This window comes from Aspergillus melleus, assembly GCF_016097325.1.
Source record: "Aspergillus melleus strain CBS 546.65 chromosome Unknown contig1, whole genome shotgun sequence".
Lineage (NCBI taxonomy): Eukaryota > Fungi > Ascomycota > Eurotiomycetes > Eurotiales > Aspergillaceae > Aspergillus > Aspergillus melleus.
The window spans coordinates 4,771,951-4,792,002 of NW_025763370.1; the positions used below are offsets into that span (position 1 = coordinate 4,771,951).

Genomic DNA, 20,052 nt, shown 5'->3' on the forward strand with positions numbered 1-20,052 from the left:
ACAAAAAGCCCCCCGCAGGAGAGGGTCGCATTCCTTGTTCTTGCCCCCTTGCATACCGCATTCCTCTCCCGTGAATGGTTCATGAGCTAACGCTTTTCTCGATAGTGACCGAAGAGAGTTCGACGCCCGATGGTAAGCAGCGCATATTTGATACTCCTGATTGAGCTCTTGAGCTATTTCGGCGAGAACATATGGTGTTTGCCGGGAGGTTTGCTAAGAGCGATTCGAGATGGGCGCGACCAGCAGGATACCACCCTGTTCCGATCAGAAGATGTGAAGGAGGGCTTCCAATGGAAAGATTAAGGTCCTGCGGCGTCCGATGATGGTATCGTCCCAGTTTGTGGTGTTATGAGCGAAATAGATCAAGAAACAATACTCAAGGGTCATCAAATCGGGCGGAAGAAGCAAGAATTGTATACGCCTACTTCTCCGGAAGACGACGCGTCTCAAATCTGCAAACAGCTCGGCATTCCCGACATGCGAAAGCACTGGCCTCACGAGCATAATGCTCGGAATTCATCGTTTTGGGTTTTCATGGCGGAAGGAGACGACTCGGAGGGTAAGAGACCACCCTCGCCCAGAGATGAGGAACATGAAAGGGAGTTACGGAAACTCACAGATGCTCTGGAAAATTCTGCAATGAAGAAGTAAGATCAAATACTTCCTTCGAAGACCTTTGGATATAGGTTGGGTTCACAACGGCTTTACGATTCGGCGGTTATGCAAGAAGACAGGAGAAGCTTTCGAAGAGTTTGGAAGACACTTTAAGTGGAATAATAGATAAAACCTTCAGGGCTCATATTGAATGCTCGATCATCTCTCTTATAAGAGGTTGATATAGGAGGTTGATATAGGTTATTAGTTGCAACGACGTTCTTGTGCTTCGATTAATTTGTAATAGCTACCTGTTTCGGGCCTTTATCGATAGAGCAAACCAAGACTACTACCGTGGATGTATTATATTGCCCTAGGGATAACCCCTCGTCTAAATATCTTGAGTTACTACTCATCTACTCCGTAGAATCTGATTCCATTTCTAAACTGCTAAAATAGGGCCGGCTAAGCATGAGGCTAACCCTGATCGGGCAGCCAAGCCAAACAATGCAAACCAGACAAACCAGCTCATTGTTCTTCCTTTCCGCGTTGTCTTTCATCATCGCATCTTCTCCGTTTCACCATTGCTTTGCCATGCCGCTGAATATGTCACGGTAGTTGGAGTCTCTTGCCTTGCTGTGCTCAAACTATCTTTCTCTGGGCTGATGACTTGCGGTGCAAGTGTCCCTCCCCAGAGTACATACTTCCAGACAGCAGATCCCATCGTGCGGTCGGCGCACTCCGGGAATACTGAACTTCTAAACAACGAGACCAGCCAACATGTTCACATTCACGCCCTTGCTGGGGGCTCAGTCTTCCTCGTCAAAAGCTTCCCAGTCGATTCTGGAGCTTGATGGTGGAATCAAGATCCTTGTCGACGTGGGCTGGGGCGATACCTTTGATCCGCTTGATCTGCAGGAATTAGAAAAGTGAGCGCCCTCTTCCACCTATTTGTTTGTTGCGCCTGGCGTGTGAAGTTGCAAAGGTCTCTAATGACTTTCTTTGAAATAGACATATTCCGACCCTATCCCTGATCCTCTTAACACACGCGACTCCCGCACATATCGGTGCCTTTGCGCACTGCTGCAAGGCCTTTCCCCTTTTTACTCAGATCCCCGTTTACGCTACTAGTCCTGTTATCGCTCTCGGTCGCACACTGCTCCAGGACTTATATGCATCATCCCCACTAGCAGCTACGTTTCTACCGACAACCTCGGTCTCCGAGTCTGGGGCGCCCACTGCTGCGCCAGCGGTCGCCGAGGGAAACGGAACAACAGGCGCTGCGAGCCACTCCGGACGGATTCTGCTACAGCCCCCGACCGCCGAAGATATTGCCCGATATTTCTCTTTCATTCACCCGTTGAAATACTCGCAGCCTCACGAACCGCTTGCCTCACCTTTCTCTCCGCCGCTGAACGGCCTGACGTTGACAGCCTACAATGCTGGACATACTGTGGGTGGAACGATATGGCATGTGCAACATGGCATGGAGTCGATTGTGTACGCAGTCGATTGGAACCAGGCTCGAGAGAGCGTGGTGGCCGGTGCGGCATGGTTCGGAGGATCCGGGGCCAGCGGGGCGGAAGTCATTGAACAGCTGCGCAAACCAACCGCTCTGGTCTGTAGCACGCGCGGTGGTGACAAGTTCGCACTCCCCGGGGGTCGCAAGAAGCGCGATGATCTCTTACTGGATATGGTTCGGAGTTCCCTTGCCAAAGGTGGGACCGTTCTAATCCCGACCGATACCAGCGCTCGTGTCCTGGAACTTGCTTATGCGCTGGAGCACGCGTGGCGCGATGCTGCGGCGAATGAGCAAGGCGATGCGCTGAAGGGCGCGGGGCTGTATCTGGCTGGGAGAAAGGCTCACACCACGATGCGCCTTGCGCGGAGTATGATAGAATGGATGGATGAGAATATCGTGCGGGAGTTCGAAGCAGCTGAGGGTGTCGACGCCACGACCGGCCAGTCCCGGGGCGGGGCGGATGGCCAACGTTCTGGCGGTCAGGCAAATAGCAAGGGCGAAGAGAAAGGAATCGCTCCGTTCACATTCAAGCATCTGAAGATTGTGGAGCGAAGGAAGCGGCTGGAGAAGATCCTGAGTGATCCTACGCCCAAAGTCGTTCTTGCGTCAGACACATCCCTCGACTGGGGTTTCGCAAAGGAGTCTCTTCGGTTGGTGGCGGAGGGCCCTAACAACCTCTTGCTGTTGACGGAATCGCTTCACAAGGAGCGACTTCCCGTGGAACAGGACGAGACCCGACGGAAGACACTGGGAAGTATGATCTGGGAATGGTACGAAGAAAGAAAAGACGGAGTTGCGCTGGAGAAGGCGTCTGATGGGGAGACAATCGAGCAGATTCACAGTGGCGGACGAGAGCTAGCCTGGACCGACGTCCAGCGAGCGCCTCTAGACGCCGGAGAGCAGCTTGTTTATCAACAGTATCTTGCCACGCAACGACAACTCCAAGACACATCTCAGGCTCGAGGCCAAGAAGCCCTGGACACTGCAGCGGATGCGCTGGATGACCGGTCCAGTTCGTCATCAGAGGATTCCGAAGAGGAGCAACAGGGACGAGTCTTAAATTTCTCGACTTCTCTGGCACACGTTAACCGCAACAAGCTTGGACTTAGCGACGAAGACCTTGGTATCAACGTTCTGCTGCGGCGGAAGAATGTGTTCGACTACGACGTTCGGGGCAAGAAGGGTCGCGAGCGAATGTTCCCGTACGTCGCACCGCGCAAGAAGGGCGACGAGTACGGAGAGTTCATTCGACCGGAGGAATATCTGCGTGCCGAAGAACGTGAGGAGGCCGACATGCAACAACGGCATTCAGATTCCCAGACCAAACTTGGTCAAAAGCGACGATGGGACGAGACCGGACCCAATGGAGGCCCCAAGCGGGCGCACATGGCTGATGGCGCTCAGCGGAGAGGCACAAGCGCGGCCGACGGCAGCAGTGTCACGGACGAAGAAGATTCAGACAAGGAGGACGCCGATGCTGCGGCCGAGCCTGATGCCGCCGACGAGCAAGCCTTTGAAGGTCCTGCAAAGGCGGTCTATGAGAAGAGCTCGCTCACGATCAACGCGCGTCTGGCGTATGTGGATTTCACCGGTCTGCATGACAAGCGAAGCTTAGAGATGCTCATCCCGCTGATCCAGCCGCGCAAGCTGATCCTGGTGGGCGGTATGAAAGAAGAGACCACCGCGCTGGCGACGGAATGCAAGAAACTTCTCGTCGCGAAGGCGGGCATGGACGTGTCTCATGAGGATCTGGCTGTCATCTTCACTCCTGCCAATGGCGAGGTCATCGATGCCAGCGTTGACACCAACGCCTGGATGGTCAAATTGAGCAACAGTCTTGTTCGCCGACTGAAATGGCAGCACGTCCGTAGCCTGGGGGTCGTGACACTCACGGGACAATTGCGAGCACCAGAGCGGAGCGCAGAGGATGCGACAGACTCGCCCCATAAGAAGCAAAAACTCCTAGCCGGGGACGCTGAACCCGAGACCGTACCGCCGGCAGCGGACGAGGCCAAACCCCCAACGACGACGACAGACAAGACAGACGTCTACCCAATGCTGGACACTCTCCCGGCCAACATGGCCGCAGGAACTCGGTCCATGACGCGCCCCCTGCACGTCGGCGATCTGCGACTTGCGGACCTGCGCAAGCTCATGCAGGGCTCCGGCCACAAGGCGGAATTCCGCGGCGAGGGAACCCTCCTGATCGACGGGATGGTTGCGGTACGTAAATCCGGCACGGGGAGGATCGAGATCGAAGCAGCCGCCCAGTTAGCCACGGCGGGGACTCTACGCGGCGGCGCAGGCAGTTTCCTTGCCGTTAAACGAAAGATCTACGAGGGTCTTGCGGTGGTTGCGGGAAGCTAAGCATTTGTTTGGGTCTGGGGGTTGGACTTGGATCGAGATTGAGCGTTCATGATGTATTTGTATGCTATGCTATGTTTGTTATGTGATGTGATATAGGGTGAAAGCATGTAGCATTTCCGGGATATCCAGATATATTTCATTCTAGTGTTGAGGCTGTATTCCTATCATCTATAGACTATATGACAATCTAAATTTTGTCATCTGTGCACTCAATGCAAGTAATCAATGAAACGTGCCATAGCATTCGTCGTCCAACTCCTCGGTCGGTATTCCCTGGATATAGTCGTTCGTCCGAGGACCAGTATATTTTCTCCACGCATGTCAGTAAATCAACCAGACGAAGAAACAATAGAAGCAGAGATATAAGAAAGGTAAAAGAGAAACTCACCCCTTCCCAGAAATCCACCACCAGACCAGCGCAAACAATCCGATAAACGCACCCACAAAGATCCCATAGTTCCTAGTCGATGGATAGTCAGCGTCTCCCTCGATCACTCTTCCGCACAAACCCCAAACCCCCAAATCAAATCAAACCAAACCAAACCAACACAACAGGCAGAATCCATCATCACCAGAAGAAAAGCGGGGGGGAGGGAGGAAACATACATATTAACCCCCGTAACCGGCACCCTCGGTGGAAAAAACAACACCGCACTTATGAAAACCACCCAAACGATCGACACCCAATTCACGACTCCCCTCCACCGTCCCAACGAAAACGGTCCTTCCACAAACGGCACCCGGTCTCGGTAGATGCGATGCGCCAGGATCACGGACACGTAGGATAGGTCGAGCGCGGGTGCCGTGATGCTGAAGATGGCGGTCGCGGTTTGCGTGGATCCGATTGCGATGGCTGTGAGGAGGATGCTGGCCCCTACTACGGACCAGACGGCGTTGAGGGGGGTTTTTGTGGTGGGGTTGATTTTGGAGAGGGTTCTGTTTTTGAGGGGGTTGGGTTAGTGTTTGTCTTGGATTGTTTGGAGGGGTGGGTTTGGGATATGGGTTGGTTGGAATGATACCTTGAAAACGGCACCGCCTCATCCCTCGCAAAAGCATACGCCATGCGCGTATCCGCCAACATAGCAGAACAGCCAGTGAAGAACTGCACTAGGATCGCGAACCCCCACATAATAGTGCCACCGGTCTGGCCACCAGCGTTCAGGAAGATCTGTGCGGCGGGGAGGCCCGTGGGAGTGTCTAGGATGGCGTCGAGGTCGGTGATGCAGAAGCAGAGACAGATAGTCAGCAGCCAGCCCATGAGCCCGGAGACGATGACGGCGGATTGAATGGCCAGGGGGCCGAGGGAGGCTGCGTCGTGGGTTTCTTCGGACATACTGTTTGTGTTTTTTGTTAGTGGTTTGGTTGGTTTGAGGTGTGAGAAGAGGAGGGAGGGTCAGACTGGGTGGTGCCATCATAGTCGGTCATGGTCCAGGCAACGGAGATGAATCCTAACAGGAACGAGAAGATCTTGGAACCCCATCCGGATCCGTCGGTGAAGTGCGTGAAGACCCAGCTGGCGGACTGCTTGTCAGGCGAGGAGAGCAGGACGAAGCAGATGATGATGGTCGCCGTGACTGGAAACAGTGAGCCATAGGTTCTGTCTTGACATGATCTTTCTATCAAGCATACTGTTAATTGGGGCAAACCAGAAGATAATGCGATGCAGGGTCTTCGTTGTCAGCGAGCAAATCACCCCCAGCACGCAGAGCATGACTATAGCCAAGAGGACCGTATCAACGGCAGTTCTACACCAATGCAAGTCATTAAATCTATGAATTGGCCACGAACAAGATCAGACAACTCACGGAGAATATCTATACACTCCACCTCCAACCAGCCCTGAATTCATACTCGCCGCCGCCAACAACATCTGACTCACCGTGTATGTCACGCTGGCTACGCCGGCCGTTTGACCGAGTAGATTGCACCAGCCCTGCACCCACGAAAACACCGGCACATGTTCCTCAGGGACCACGTATTTCGTGACAAAGTACATACCCCCTGCCGTGGGATAGGCCGACACCAACTCAGCCACGGAGCTGCCGATACACAGCGCCATGCATGAGCCGAAGGCCCAGCACCAGACGGCGGTGGCGGGCCCTCCGGCCGCTAGAGGAGCACCAAAAGTCGCGGGAACGGAGCCTAAAATACCGAGGATGGAGATGGCATAGGAGATGGTGGACCATTTGGAGAATTCGCGCTTCAGTTCCTGGGGATAGTAGGTTAGTGGATAGACTAAGAGAATAGAAAAGGGGAAGGGCGGACTTGTTTGTAACCGATTCGAGCGAGCAGGAGCTCGTCGTCGTCGGATATGGTGACCATGATATTGGTATTTGAATTTCTGTCGAGTTGAAACAACAATGTGCAGAGGACGGCGACAGAATAAAAAGAAAATTGAGTTCTATCTCGGTATCAGAATGATGCTAGTCGGTGCTAAAGAGACGGTGAAGAAGAGCCCCGCCCAGTCGATCAGTTAATTAAAGCGGCAATCGGACGTTGAGTAACGGTCCGAGTCTGTCCATTTGCCAATCTCTCGACCCGTTTGTCCTGCAGAGACGGAATGCAATTATAGGCCATTGATCCGATGAAGCGCTTATCAGGGGCAGTCGGTGGGATGCAAGGGATCGGGCCAGCATGCCGGGATATTGGAGATATCGGACAGATAGTCAGACATTATTCCAGATTGTTTCAGTAGAATATCATTAATTAGCCTTCATTTCGATCAAAACCACCGACAGAAACCAGAAGTTCTTTGAGGACGGACTAGAGTCCTTCATCGTGTCTTTCTAGGGCAAGGAACACCTCGTGCGCGGAGCAACGTTGATCCGGGCTGTTTTTGTCTACGTTGCTTGATGTTGATGCGCTTCACTTCTTCGCCCTCTCGGCTTTTCTGCTCCTCGTCGCTGCTTCACCCGCGATTCTCTCGCTGGGTTTTCCATTTCGCTTTCGCATTCTTGGTCTTGCTGTCCTTTCTCTCTCCCCCGTCCGTTCGGTCCTCCTTTCTTTAACCAACCGGATTCTTCCCCCGACTATGATCCACCATGGCCGACTATCCCCCTATGTATAATGCCTACGGCCAGCCTGTCGCAGATTCCTCCGATCCCAATCGAATGCAATCGCCTCCTGCCGCCTTCCCTCCTGGTCCTTCTCCCCTTCAGCCCGGTGCTCCTTACGGGAGTCCGCCTCCGAATCAGTGGTCCACCTACGGCGCTCCTCCCCCGCAACAACAATACCAACAACATCCGCAGCAACTACAACAACCCCCGCCGGCGCGCGGTCTCGCTCCTAGTCCGCAATTCGGATACAATGCAGATCCCCAGGCCGCCGTGAGTCCTCCCGTGGACCCCTCGATGGCCGGATTGGCGTCGCAGATGAGTGGGTTGGGAATCGTGGGTGAGGGCGGGGCCCGCGCCTCCAAGAAGAAGCATCGTCATGCCCACCACGACATTGGCGGGGCCTCGTCGTCGGGCTCTGTCCCACAACAGATGCCTGGCATGGTGGCCCCCGAACCGACGTCGCAGTTCTTGAACACGGGGTTGAACCAGGCACCGCGGTCGGTTTCTCCGGCCGTTGGGGGCGTCAGTCCCGCCATGGGCATGCAACAACAACCGGGTTTCCCAGGAACGGGCGCGCCAGGTTCGGTGCCGACGCAGGGCAAGATTGATCCGGAGCAGATCCCCAGCATCCCTCGATCTCGCGACCTCCCCGCCCAGTACTACTTCAACCATGTCTACCCTACGATGGAACGCCATCTCCCTCCGCCGGCCGCCGTGCCCTTCGTGGCCCATGACCAAGGCAATTCGTCTCCCAAATACGCCCGTCTCACTCTCAACAACATCCCCTCCGCTTCCGACTTCCTCACCTCGACCGCGCTGCCGCTGGGAATGATCCTGCAGCCATTGGCTCGTCAGGACCCGGGCGAACAGCCCGTCCCCGTGTTGGACTTTGGCGACGCTGGACCGCCGCGATGCCGTCGATGCCGTACCTACATCAATCCCTTCATGAGCTTTCGATCGGGCGGAAACAAGTTTGTCTGCAACATGTGTACCTTCCCTAACGACGTGCCGCCCGAATACTTTGCCCCCGTGGACCCGTCGGGGTCGCGCATCGACCGCATGCAACGTCCAGAATTGATGATGGGAACCGTCGAATTTGTGGTGCCCAAGGAATACTGGAACAAGGAGCCCGTGGGATTGCAGCTGTTGTTTATGATCGATGTTAGCCAAGAGTCCATCAACCGAGGGTTCTTGAAGGGGGCCTGCCGGGGTATCCTGAACGCGCTCTACGACACGGAAAACACCGAGGAGGGCGAGTCGCCGCGACGAATACCCGAGGGGGCCAAGATCGGAATTGTTACCTTTGACCGGGAGGTGCACTTCTACAACCTGAGTGTAAGATCTTCACGTTCTGAGGGTTGTCAAAGAAACCACAGATGCTGACATAGAACCAGGCGCAACTCGACCGCGCGCAGATGATGGTCATGACTGATCTGCAGGAGCCGTTTGTCCCCTTGAGTGATGGACTGTTTGTCGATCCTTACGAATCCAAGTATGTGACCAACTCGTCTTTGTGGTCTGTTTGAGCCATACTAACATACGTCCTAGGGATGTGATTACTTCTCTTCTGCAACAAATCCCCACCATTTTCTCCCACGTCAAGACGCCGGAGGTGGCGCTGCTGCCCGCGCTCAATGCGGCGCTGTCTGCGCTGCATGCGACCGGTGGAAAGGTCATCGCCGCCGTGTCCAGCCTCCCCAACTCGGGTCCCGGCGCGCTGGTTATGCGGGAAGATCCCAAGGTACATGGGACGGACGCGGAGCGGAAGCTCTTCACGACCGAGCATGCCGACTGGCGAAATGCGGCTGGCAAGCTGGCGGAGGCGGGCATCGGCGTGGACTTGTTCATGGCGGCGCCTGGCGGAACCTACGTGGATGTGGCGACAGTTGGTAAGTACCTTGACAATGGAAGATGTGATCATTACAACGGCTGACCTCGAATCAGGCCACATTGCTGAAGTGACGGGCGGAGAGACGTTCTTCTACCCTAATTTCCACGCGCCACGGGATCTCCTGAAGTTGTCGCGAGAGATCGCGCATGCGGCCACTCGTGAGACCGGATACCAGGCTCTGATGAAGGTGCGCTGCTCGAACGGATTGCAGGTGTCAGGATACCACGGCAACTTCGTGCAACATGCGCTGGGAGCGGACCTGGAGATCGGGGCCATCGACGCGGACAAGGCGATCGGCGTTATGTTCAGCTACGACGGCAAGCTGGATCCCAAGCTGGACGCGCACTTCCAGGCGGCCCTGCTGTACACGTCGGCCAACGGACAGCGCCGGGTGCGCTGCATCAACACGGTGGCGTCGGTCAACGAGGGCGGTTTGGAGACGATGAAGTTTATCGACCAGGATGCTGTGGTCAGCATCATGGCCAAGGAGGGTGAGTGCATGTCATTGATGTTCTTCTGGAATTTTGCTGACTGTTTTGATAGCTGCGGCCAAAACGGTGGACAAGTCGCTCAAGGACATCCGGGCCAGCGTCGCGGAAAAGACGGTGGATATCTTCAGTGGTTATCGCAAGATCTTCTCTGGATCGCATCCGCCGGGGCAACTGGTGTTGCCGGAGAACTTGAAGGAGTTTTCCATGTACATGTTGAGCTTGCTTAAGTCGCGAGCACTGAAGGGTAAGCTCGAGTCTGTAAGACAAGAAAGAAACGCAAATGCTAAATCCAGACAGGTGGACAAGAAGCATCAGACCGAAGGATCCACGACATGCGCATGCTCCGATCGATAGGATGCACGGAGCTCTCGCTGTACTTGTATCCGCGCATCATCCCCATCCACAACATGCAGCCCGAAGACGGGTTCCCCAACGAGCAGGGACAACTACAGGTGCCGCCGTCGCTGCGGGCCAGCTACTCCAAGATCGAGGAGGGAGGCGCCTATCTCGTCGACAACGGACAGGTGTGTCTACTGTGGTTGCACGCGCAGGTGTCACCCAACCTGCTCGAAGACCTATTCGGCGAAGGCCACAACTCGCTGCAGGCGCTCAACCCGCAGACGTCGTCGATCCCGCTACTGGAGACGCATCTGAACGCGCAGGTGCGCAACCTGATCCAGTACTTCTCGACGATCCGGGGCTCCAAGGCCGTGACGATCCAGCTGGCCCGCCAGGGTCTGGACGGCGCCGAGTACGAGTTCGCCCGCTTACTGCTGGAGGACCGCAACAACGAGGCGCAGAGCTACGTGGACTGGCTGGTCCACGTCCACCGACAAATCAACCTGGAGCTGGCTGGACATCGCAAGCGGGAGGATGCCTCGGCCGACGCGTCCTTGACTAGTTTGGCCGGATTACGGGCCCCGTATTGGTAGTATGGGGGTCTAGACTCTGTCAATTGACAGGGGGGAAGACAGGAGAGGGGAAAAGAGAGGGGAATGTATGTAGTAGCGAGAGAAGAAGAGTTTGATTTGAATTGGTACAGCCTATTAGCTTTTTTCATTTCTCATATTTTTCTTCCTTTCTTTCATCTTTTCTAGGCAGGTATCTGTTAGTGCGAACCAATCCCATCGAATTCTTGGGTCATGGAAGGAGAAAGAAGAACGAAAGAAGGGACGAAGGAAGGAAGAAAGAACGGTATCAGCATGGCTGGATCCAACCAGACTTGTAGACAGGCCCCGGACCAAGTCGGGTAAGGACCGTCAGGTAGACCATGGTCGCATGCGCTGTCCCTTTTTCTTTTTCTTTCTTTTTGTCAGCAAAAGAGGAAGAGGGGAACAGAATTTCTGGTTGGAGCACTGTTTCACCGAGAGGGGCACAAGAACTATGGAGTCTGATCGAAGGGAGGAGAAAGTCCCTGACCCTGACCCTGTTCTTGACCCTTTGTCCCTGAACCAGAGCCAGAGTCTGAGCTGAGCCATTATGTGCCACCCATAAGCAGAGAAACCGAGGTGATGGCAAACAAGAAACCAGAAAAGGAAAGAAAAAGGAAAAGGAACAGGAACAAGATGGAAGAGGTAAGTGGGGATATCAGCCATACCAATGAAAATAAAGTATCGACTAAGATGCCTAGTCTGTCAAGTCACAGTGACAGGTTCGGCTACCGAGCGATCTCTGTCAGACTCAGTGTCAGTGTCTGACTAGTCCGTCTGTGAATCTCCAGGAACAGAGAGAAAGAAAAAAGAAAAATCTCAAACACGGAACCACAAAGCGCAAAGAAAGGAACCGAAGAGAGAAAAAGAAGACAAGAAAACCAAAAAAGGGACCAACAAGGATCGGCAAAACCTGACACCCAAAAGCCGGAGAGAATAACTACTCCTAAGGCCAGTGATTTGGTACCTGCATTTCAGATAGGCTAAACATCCGCCTTCTGTACACTGAGAACCCAATAATCAGTCTGACCGAGAAAAGTCCTTACGTTGGGTGATTCCAGTCAATAGGGTACTCTGGTTATGAAGTCGGAAGAATCGGATAAGAGACAACGAACCAAGAAGAAGGGAAATCTACCGAGGATTTTCCCGGCCAAAAGACCCACGGACGAGAATGAGGGAAGATATCCGCACATGGCGAACTTGAGGCAGGCAGAGGAGGGCAGTCAAAGCGTGGAAAGCTTTGAGCATGGCAGCGTCATCCTTCCCCACAAAAGTGTAGACTTGGTCCAATGGCAAAACAATGAGCAGTGGATCGGAGGGGAATTTTTTCGTTGGAGATGGCGGTGGATCCGTGGGAAGAGAGGGCGCCTCGCCGGAGAAAAGAAAGGAAAAGAAGGGCAGAAGAAGGATTTGAAGCCGATGATTCCGTGGGTCGCTAGGGCTAGGGTTTTTTATGCACGCACTTTCTGTATGCTTAATGCTTATGTGCACGAAATAGTCCACATATAGTAGTATTGCCACTAACAGTTAGGCAGAGTTTGACTGGCCACTCGCCTTGGCTGACGGTCAAATTCCGTTGGAGTTGCGTTGGTCTCTGTTTGTTTCGTGATCTTTGATCCCTGTAGGGTCTCGTCTCGTCTGGTCGGGCTTGGCCCAAGTCTTGGTGCTTTGTGTGATAGACCAGGATCATTGAATGGATCAGTCGAGAACGTCTTGTCTTTCTTGTCCTCTTTTTGAGGCCTTTCTCGGATACAGTAGTGAATGACAGATGATCAATCAATTACTCCATTGTAGACTACGAACAGAAAGTAATGTATGTCAAGTACGGCACATTAGAAATCCATCCTGTCCAATCTCCGACGGACATGACATCGCGCGCGCATGCAGCTTAGATTGCGGTGGATTGCAATCTCACCGACCTGACACATCTGTAGACAGCATGCATTTCCCGCCCTCTCTCTGTCTGTCTCCCATTGTCTAGCAGGCAATGACACACTGGGAGTGCCACAAAAGACGTGGGTACAACCAACCAGAGGGTCTCCATCTCCCCGACGTTTCATGCCAGCCCCGGCAGTTCAAAGATCCAGGCCTTCCGATCTCCAACCGGTTTCCAAACACGCCGACTATCTGGGTCGAGAGCAAAGAAGGGTTTGACGGTGGGGAACCGTTCATCTTCGCCATGCCGTTAGAGTTTGTTGCCCCTGCGCCTCTGGTATCCAGTGTTTCGTGGCGGACAGGCACCGAAGCCTATTCGGGGGGGAAACGACATATAAGTACCCTGTCCGTCGTCGTCGGATTGGGATTCTCTTCAACAACAACATTCTCTTGATCAGTCTATCTCTATAGTTCTGTCTTTCTCTTTTTGATTCATTCGAATCGTCCTTCTTTTTTTCTTTCTTGACTATCAGTCTTTTTGTCTGTTGTACAGACTTCATTCTCTACACTCCACTTTCTCTATACTTAGTCTCTTCAGACTTCACTATCCTTCTTTCAAGTTCAAGAAAGAACACCACATTCTAAAAATCAAAATGATGTTCAAGTCCCTCCCTCTCATGGCCACTCTCGCCACGGCCCTTCCCTACTACCTGAACGCCACCACCAACGGCACCGCTGCTGGCACCATCACTCGTCGCGACGGCGGCGGCGGCGTCAACATCGTCAACAACCTGGATTCCACCGTCTACGCGTGGTCTGTGTCTGATAGAGTCAGTCACATGCATACCCTCTCTGCGGGCGGCGGCAACTACCAGGAATCGTGGCAAAGCAACGACAACGGCGGCGGCATCTCCATCAAGCTGTCCATGACCGAGGACCAGTCCGACGTGCTGCAGTTCGAGTACACCCAGTCCGGCGACACCATCTTCTGGGACATGTCCTGCATCGATATGGGCTCCGACTCCAGCTTCACCAAGAACGGTTTCTCCGTCCAGCCTAGCCAGACTAGCACCGACTGCCCCAGCGTCAACTGCGGTGCTGGCGACACGGCTTGCGCCGAGGCTTACCTCCAGCCTAAGGATGACCATGCTACGCACGGCTGCCCTATCGATACCTCGTTCCAGCTGAGCTTGGGTAACTAGATTATCTGGCTCTCACGAGGAACCAAAAAAAATTAAGAAGATGCGCTCTAGATGAGTGGCTCACGGGAAATGATCCGGGATGATGTCAATCATCCTGCATCATCTTCCTCCTCCTTTATGAACATGACTTGACGCTACCACGGAAAATGGATGCAAACGGAAACGGAAATGGGAAAATTGGAAAATCGGGCTGTGATTTGAGATCACCTTTGTGGAGTTGGGTGGGTTTTTTTGCGAAAGACTTTCGATTTCAAGAGATAGACTTTGTCCTTCCTTTGTTTGATCGTTTTTTACCTTTCTCAGATATACTTTTTACTTTCCTTCGACGATACCTTTGATACAATCAACTTTTCACCTTTTTGAGAAAAAAAAACAAATGCTCTTCCATCATACAGTAAATTCCTCCCTCCGGAAAACCATTGTAGAAGACCGTGAGTAAAAAGCCCGGACTCAAACTCCGGGCCCAGGCCACAGCCCACCCCATTAGGGCTGACATGCAACAAACCTACCGAGGAGAAACCAAAAAACCAAGCCTTTGACCGGTGTTTGGCCACAGTGGATCTTCCTCTCTCAAAAGTCAAAACTCACAATGCGAAATGCACCAACTAAACGACCGACGCCAAGTGGATCCCTGACGCCATGCGGTCCCGTCCAGTCAGATTGGCGCCGATTGAGTCCACCCGATCTTGATCCCGATCTTATTGGCTTTGTGTGTTTGTTAGACACTTCCGGAGCACTTTCCTTTGGAAGTTGGAGGTTTCAACGCTAACAATGAGGCATTTTTAGGGCCAATTCTTGTCGGGGCGAGAGTCTAGACTCTTATTGCGCGTGGCGAGCCTAGATTCGTGGGTGAGTCTTGGACAACTCGGGCATTATCATCAATATTGTCTGACTTTACTCCGTACACCGTACAGTTTTCCTACGGTGAGTGGTGGCTGGTTAGTCAGCTGTTGTGTTACTGGTCTTGTTTAGGTTTTCCGTTCTTTGATATTATCGTTATCCTTGGGGAGAATTAAAAATTGAGTTGGAAATAGCCTTTGAGGAGAATTTTCCCGCACGATGTCTGACTTCATGACTTTTGGCGGTCGAGGTTACAGTTGGCGCCGCTATGTTTCAGTTGTGAGTCTACAGAGTACCAGAAAGCGTGTCCATTGTCCATTGTACGAGCACGCTTGCTGTCAAGACTTGGCGAGAACAATAATTGGAATTAGTAATTCATTGCGACAACCCAGCGCAGACCAGAACGGCATGCTTCACGATCTTGACTTGAGCTCAACCGGTCCGGTGGTGATGACATCATCATCGACGATGCAATTCCGCCATCTCCGGCTACTTTTCTTCCAGAGATTGTTGCTTACAGGTTCTCACTTCATGTACTCTTGCTTTCAGTTGTAGGCTATGCCAAGGGAAGGTCACATTCCTGGAATTATATACTTTGGTTATGAAACAAGTATAAAAAGTCTAGCCTGCTTGGTTCTATCATGTGATTTGGAGGGTCGCTGTCAAGGTTGTATTGTAGATGACTTCTCTTCTCTCTGATAACTAGAAACGCCCTTCATGTTTCTCTAGACTTAACCTAGATGAAGACCGATGCGAGAAAGTGGCGCGTCGCGATTTATTTTCGGGGTGCATAATTCTCTCTTACGATTTGCTTGTAATGTTATGCCTAGATTCGACGGTTGGCCCAGGTCATTCGAGCTGATGATGATCGGTTTGTGAATTGTAACGAAGATGGATAGTGGAGGGACCAAATCACATGAATCTCTTCCCAAGCCAAGGCACGTTATCGGGTGACCAGACATTGTTTGTTTTTCCGAGTAAACCACGTCCAGGGACGCTCTGCCCACATCCCACTGCAATGACAGAACCTCCTCCCTCTCATCACTCCAAACCCCAATTGAATATCCATTACTCAGTCCCAGAGTTCACTCCGCCGCACCCGGATACCATCCAAGAGCACTGCAAAGATCCCAACAACCTCATCTTCTGCCATGGCGTCATCATCCTTATATTATCCCCCACCGTAGCCGTTAAATTTGGTCCTCATATCAAGATCATCGAGGCCGAGAGCATGCTCTACGTCGCGCGAAGCACAACGGTCCCGGTGCCTAAGGTGTTCGCATACTACACGTATGGGCCGATTGATCGGGACCTGGACGATTATGGGAGTTACTACGATACGTATATCTTTATGACTCTGGTTGATGGTGTGACGCTGGACGTTGCGTGGGATCAGCTCAGCGATGTCGATAAAACTCGGATCTCGGAACAGCTCGCTGGTTATGTCCAGGAACTCCGAGATATGGATGGCGAGGGATATATTGGCTCTGTGAATCATGGGCCGGTTACCGATCACAGCTTGTCAACTTCTCCTGACAAGGGTATGTTATGTCATTTGAGACCACAGATAGTAGCCATTTCCCCTAGCTAACACACGAGCATTGGAAGGCCCCTTCCCCACCGAATCCTCATTCAACAAAACCCTCATCGAAACTTACCTAAAGTCCGCCCCAAAACGACACATCAAATCCTTTCTCGACGGCATGCTTCCCGACACCCACCGCATTCTCTTCGCCCACGGCGACCTCCGACCCCCAAACATCATGGTGAAAGATGGAGACTTGGCTGCCATCATCGATTGGGAGCTGAGCGGCTGGTATCCGGAGTACTGGGAGTTTGCGAAAGCGTTCCTGATCTGGGGATGGCAGAGTGATTGGACGGATTGTTTGATGAGGGCTTTGAGGCCGTATCATGCGGAGTATTTTATGCATGCGTTTATTATGGAGAAATTGCTGATTTAAGTGTCGCTTTGCGCAAGGAGAGGCGTGGCGTGGTTGCTAGGTAGGTACATATAAGAACTTTTTTCAGAAGCTTTTGATTGAAATCGCTCTCAGATACTCGCGGTGTTGTCTGGTTGATACAGATGCTTGCTGTCAAAACCAGGCGCTTATTTGGGAATCGAGCATTTCACTTTTGACCTCCTGAAGGTTCTCGATCGAACCCTGATCCATGTGAAGTTCACAATCACCAATCAATTCCGAAGGGTGGGTGCTATTCTGGTCTCAGCCGCAAGCACTGTCCTCCTAACACAAGGCGAAACGCTAGCTACAAATTCCAGTTGCTCGATCCAAGGATATTTCGTATCCAGTGATTAGCCATCGATAGCACAGTCTTGTCAAGAACATGACCTTTTTTTTTCTTTGGTGCTTGATTGTAGTATTTATAGTGTGCCTGTGCCAACGTCAACTCCCGTTATAATTACTGTGCGCTGGGATAGATGTATGTCACCGGATGTGCGGAAATACACATGAACCGGCATCTTGAGAATTGTGTAGTAGAAAATAAAGGAAGCATGAAAATCTTGGTAGAATCTTCCGACACAGTTCCTTGCTGGATTCATTGTAGAAAAGAAAATCACAAGGCCCGATAACTCAGGACTATGAAAGTTATCACGTGAGCGGAAGACGGGGCCCGCCGCGATTTCTCGGCGGACGGAAGGCTTCACGTGAGCGGCGGACGGTCTTCCGGGTTCGCCGCCGATCGAGTCTTCATTGATCGTCAAAGTACTCAATTCTCCGATTCTACCATGCATCATGAATGAGCGTGCGTCACCCCTCGAGTCTCGGGCTCGACATGCTTGTGAGCCATGTCGGTAAGTTCAGTCGCAGGAATTGCTCTAGTGGCTTCACCAACAACTGATTCCGCGTAGAAGAAAGAAGACGAAATGTCCAGGTGAAAAGCCGGCGTGCTCGTTCTGCCGTAGACTAAACCAACGATGCACATACAGTAGGAAGGATGAGCCTTGTCGGGATCTCAAAGTAGGCCGAGTTTCCTTCCCGCCATCTGTGGATGTGGTTTGCCACTAACCTGTCTAAAGTCCAAGAATGATAGTAAGGAGCGGTTACGACGTCTCGAGTCTCAAATGGAACGAATGAATGATGTTCTGCAGTGAGTAATGCGAGACACTGTTGTATGGGCTCGAAGAATGGCATTCTGATTCATGGTAGAGCCCTTACTGAGCGCGGAAATCCAGACCCGAGTTTATCAGATGCAAGGGCGTCGCAACGACAGCCAGAAGTCACAGATACGCCCCGGGACACAGCCAACGAGACCACGGAAGCCTCGGTGCCTTGCTTCAATGCCTCTGAATAGTATGTAGAGGATATGAGTTAGAGAAGAACATTGTTGGCTAACTGTCCTTCTCAGTCCTCATCCTCCGCCCGAGGTTCTTTTGCACTTTGTTGAAGTATACAAAGCCAGGCTCCACGCACAACCTCTATCTATTTTTGACGTCGACACACTGGCTGCACAAGCTGCCAGTTTCCCGCCTTTTCTCTTGCGAAGTTTCTTAGCGATCACGATGCTTTTCTCGGACCATGCGTTCTTCGGAGTTGCGAAAGAAGAGGCAATTGACTTTTACGTTCGTTCGGCTCGTGGGACTGCATTGTATCTGGCAACTGAAGGAAATTCATCGGTGGAAATCTTGCAGTCTCTTTGCTTACTCACCTTAAGTGACCTCGCCGGTAGGATTATCTTCTAGATTGCGCAAACCCCCAGCTAATTCCGTTCAGCCGGCCGTCGATCACGGATGTGGATGAACATAGGCATTGCCTCTCGACTTGTCCTTACACCCCAAAATCATCTGAGGTCACCAGTGGGGACTACAACAACCACGGAACAAAAGGCAAGGTGCTTATGGAGTGTATTCGTCCTTGAGAGGGCGTTCACATCAGGCCCGACTTTGCTCCAAATCGACACTCCCCCACTAGCCAACCTCAGTTACCCTCCCAGCCCAGCACGGCCACCTACAGTCATTGACCTAGGTGCCTCCAGTGTGCCCTATTCCGCTGCCAGCAGTGCGACTACTGACCTGGGAGTCAACGCATACTGTCTGCAGTTGATCTCACTATGGGGTGACGTTGTAGCATATTCCAGACAGTTACGACTTGGACAGGGTGAGGACCCTTGGTTGGTCTCTTCTTCCTACCACATTTTAATGGCGAAATATCGTCAATTCGAGGCAGGTCTTGCCCAGATGCATCGATTAAAGAACGTGGGTTTTCAAGATATAGCACTAAACGATTTCTCCCAAAACCGATATTATTGGACGGTGTGGATACAGCACCAGGTGTGCTTTCATGCAGGGCATGCGCTCTTGCATCACCCGATTTTCTACATTACCAATTCTCGCAAATTCAGTGCCAAATACCCACCGCCATCTTTCCTCCAGCAAACTGTCGATCAGGCACTCCTTCACTCGGGATGGATAGTGCGTCTTTTGCGTACATGGGATCTTCTTGGGTTCGAGCTCAATGACCCTCTCTTAGGCCATTTTCTTGTTATTTCTGCAACAATCCATTGGATATTCCAGTTTGCCAGTGACGAAGCTGTGGCGGATAGGGCACGCTCTGACTTTGCAGATTGTCAACGACTTTTAATCGCAATAAATAGGAAATGGCCGCAATTCTCCTCTGTAGTAAGTTCATCAGAAACTGCTACTACCTTGTCCATATAGAGCTAATGAGTCCAAAAGGTGGGCGGTCTAGAGTTCATACAAAGCCTTGCGCGACAAGCCCACGAAACAACCGGAAACAGAGGCATTCCGTCGCTCAAACAATCTCTGCTATGGGATTTGCTCGATTCCGACCTACCAAGTTCTGACTTTGATCCATCTACGTATCTAGTGGCACCAAGTGGGCAGCGTGTTGAAACGCAACATCTTGCCCCTCTGCATGAGCCTTCCTCTGTGCCCGATGGGGGTTATTCCAATGACTATCTTGGCTCCGCAGAATATCAAGCCCTACAATCCCCGATCTTTTTTCCAACTTCGACTCTGAACAACGACCTTTTTAGCGACATTGATCTCTCCATCTTCTCGCGGGTAGAGGGCCAGTCTAGTCTCAACTTACATGGCGGTTTGTAGGGACTAACAGCCTTCTATTAGTTCTGAATGAACGATCACTGGGGTTGAGGAAAAGCAAGAACAAAACAATTGATGTTGGCCGTGAGATAGCATCTTTCAGCTTCTCTACAATCCGACGTGATCAGTTGAATCAACCCAATCAACATCCGGTCCAAAACACGGACCGGGTCCGTCCCCACCGGCTCTCGGGGCGTGGAACGTC

The 20,052-nt window shown here is 52.2% G+C and overlaps 8 protein-coding genes across 8 annotated transcripts; 6 read left to right on the forward strand and 2 right to left on the reverse strand.

The window, feature by feature from the left end:
* The first annotated feature begins 1,176 nt into the window (after positions 1 to 1,176).
* LDX57_001699 (cleavage polyadenylation factor subunit CFT2) lies at positions 1,177 to 4,522 on the forward strand. Its single transcript, XM_046083344.1, has one exon. It carries the CDS (start codon positions 2,081 to 2,083, stop codon positions 4,481 to 4,483), a length of 2,403 nt encoding a protein of 800 aa, XP_045939301.1. The 5' UTR covers positions 1,177 to 2,080; the 3' UTR covers positions 4,484 to 4,522.
* A 183-nt stretch (positions 4,523 to 4,705) lies between these two features.
* TPO5_1 (amino acid permease) lies at positions 4,706 to 5,816 on the reverse strand (the record flags this gene model as incomplete). The annotated part of the gene is made up of 4 exons (XM_046083345.1): positions 4,706 to 4,793; positions 4,872 to 4,943; positions 5,090 to 5,419; positions 5,503 to 5,816. 4 exons carry the CDS (start codon positions 5,814 to 5,816, stop codon positions 4,706 to 4,708), a joined length of 804 nt encoding a protein of 267 aa, XP_045939302.1.
* A 195-nt stretch (positions 5,817 to 6,011) lies between these two features.
* Positions 6,012 to 6,805, reverse strand: TPO5_2 (polyamine transporter tpo5; the record flags this gene model as incomplete). The annotated part of the gene is made up of 3 exons (XM_046083346.1): positions 6,012 to 6,228; positions 6,289 to 6,692; positions 6,749 to 6,805. The coding sequence occupies 3 exons, from the start codon at positions 6,803 to 6,805 to the stop codon at positions 6,012 to 6,014; spliced, it is 678 nt and encodes a 225-aa protein (XP_045939303.1).
* Positions 6,806 to 7,524: 719 nt separating this feature from the next.
* Positions 7,525 to 10,853, forward strand: SFB3 (Sec23/Sec24 family protein; the record flags this gene model as incomplete). The annotated part of the gene is made up of 6 exons (XM_046083347.1): positions 7,525 to 8,874; positions 8,934 to 9,031; positions 9,088 to 9,428; positions 9,484 to 9,921; positions 9,974 to 10,165; positions 10,219 to 10,853. 6 exons carry the CDS (start codon positions 7,525 to 7,527, stop codon positions 10,851 to 10,853), a joined length of 3,054 nt encoding a protein of 1,017 aa, XP_045939304.1.
* Positions 10,854 to 11,930: 1,077 nt separating this feature from the next.
* On the forward strand, positions 11,931 to 12,359 carry LDX57_001703 (uncharacterized protein; the record flags this gene model as incomplete). Its single annotated transcript, XM_046083348.1, has 1 exon — positions 11,931 to 12,359. The coding sequence occupies one exon, from the start codon at positions 11,931 to 11,933 to the stop codon at positions 12,357 to 12,359; it is 429 nt and encodes a 142-aa protein (XP_045939305.1).
* Positions 12,360 to 13,125: 766 nt separating this feature from the next.
* Positions 13,126 to 14,320, forward strand: LDX57_001704 (putative extracellular thaumatin domain protein). The gene has a single exon (XM_046083349.1). The coding sequence runs from the start codon at positions 13,379 to 13,381 to the stop codon at positions 13,925 to 13,927; it is 549 nt and encodes a 182-aa protein (XP_045939306.1). The 5' UTR covers positions 13,126 to 13,378; the 3' UTR covers positions 13,928 to 14,320.
* A 1,465-nt stretch (positions 14,321 to 15,785) lies between these two features.
* LDX57_001705 (aminoglycoside phosphotransferase family protein) lies at positions 15,786 to 16,728 on the forward strand (the record flags this gene model as incomplete). The annotated part of the gene is made up of 2 exons (XM_046083350.1): positions 15,786 to 16,308; positions 16,376 to 16,728. 2 exons carry the CDS (start codon positions 15,786 to 15,788, stop codon positions 16,726 to 16,728), a joined length of 876 nt encoding a protein of 291 aa, XP_045939307.1.
* Positions 16,729 to 17,573: 845 nt separating this feature from the next.
* On the forward strand, positions 17,574 to 19,850 carry LDX57_001706 (fungal specific transcription factor domain-containing protein; the record flags this gene model as incomplete). The annotated part of the gene is made up of 8 exons (XM_046083351.1): positions 17,574 to 17,579; positions 17,637 to 17,659; positions 17,718 to 17,745; positions 17,805 to 17,875; positions 17,935 to 18,078; positions 18,134 to 18,450; positions 18,499 to 19,403; positions 19,461 to 19,850. 8 exons carry the CDS (start codon positions 17,574 to 17,576, stop codon positions 19,848 to 19,850), a joined length of 1,884 nt encoding a protein of 627 aa, XP_045939308.1.
* Positions 19,851 to 20,052: the final 202 nt, after the last annotated feature.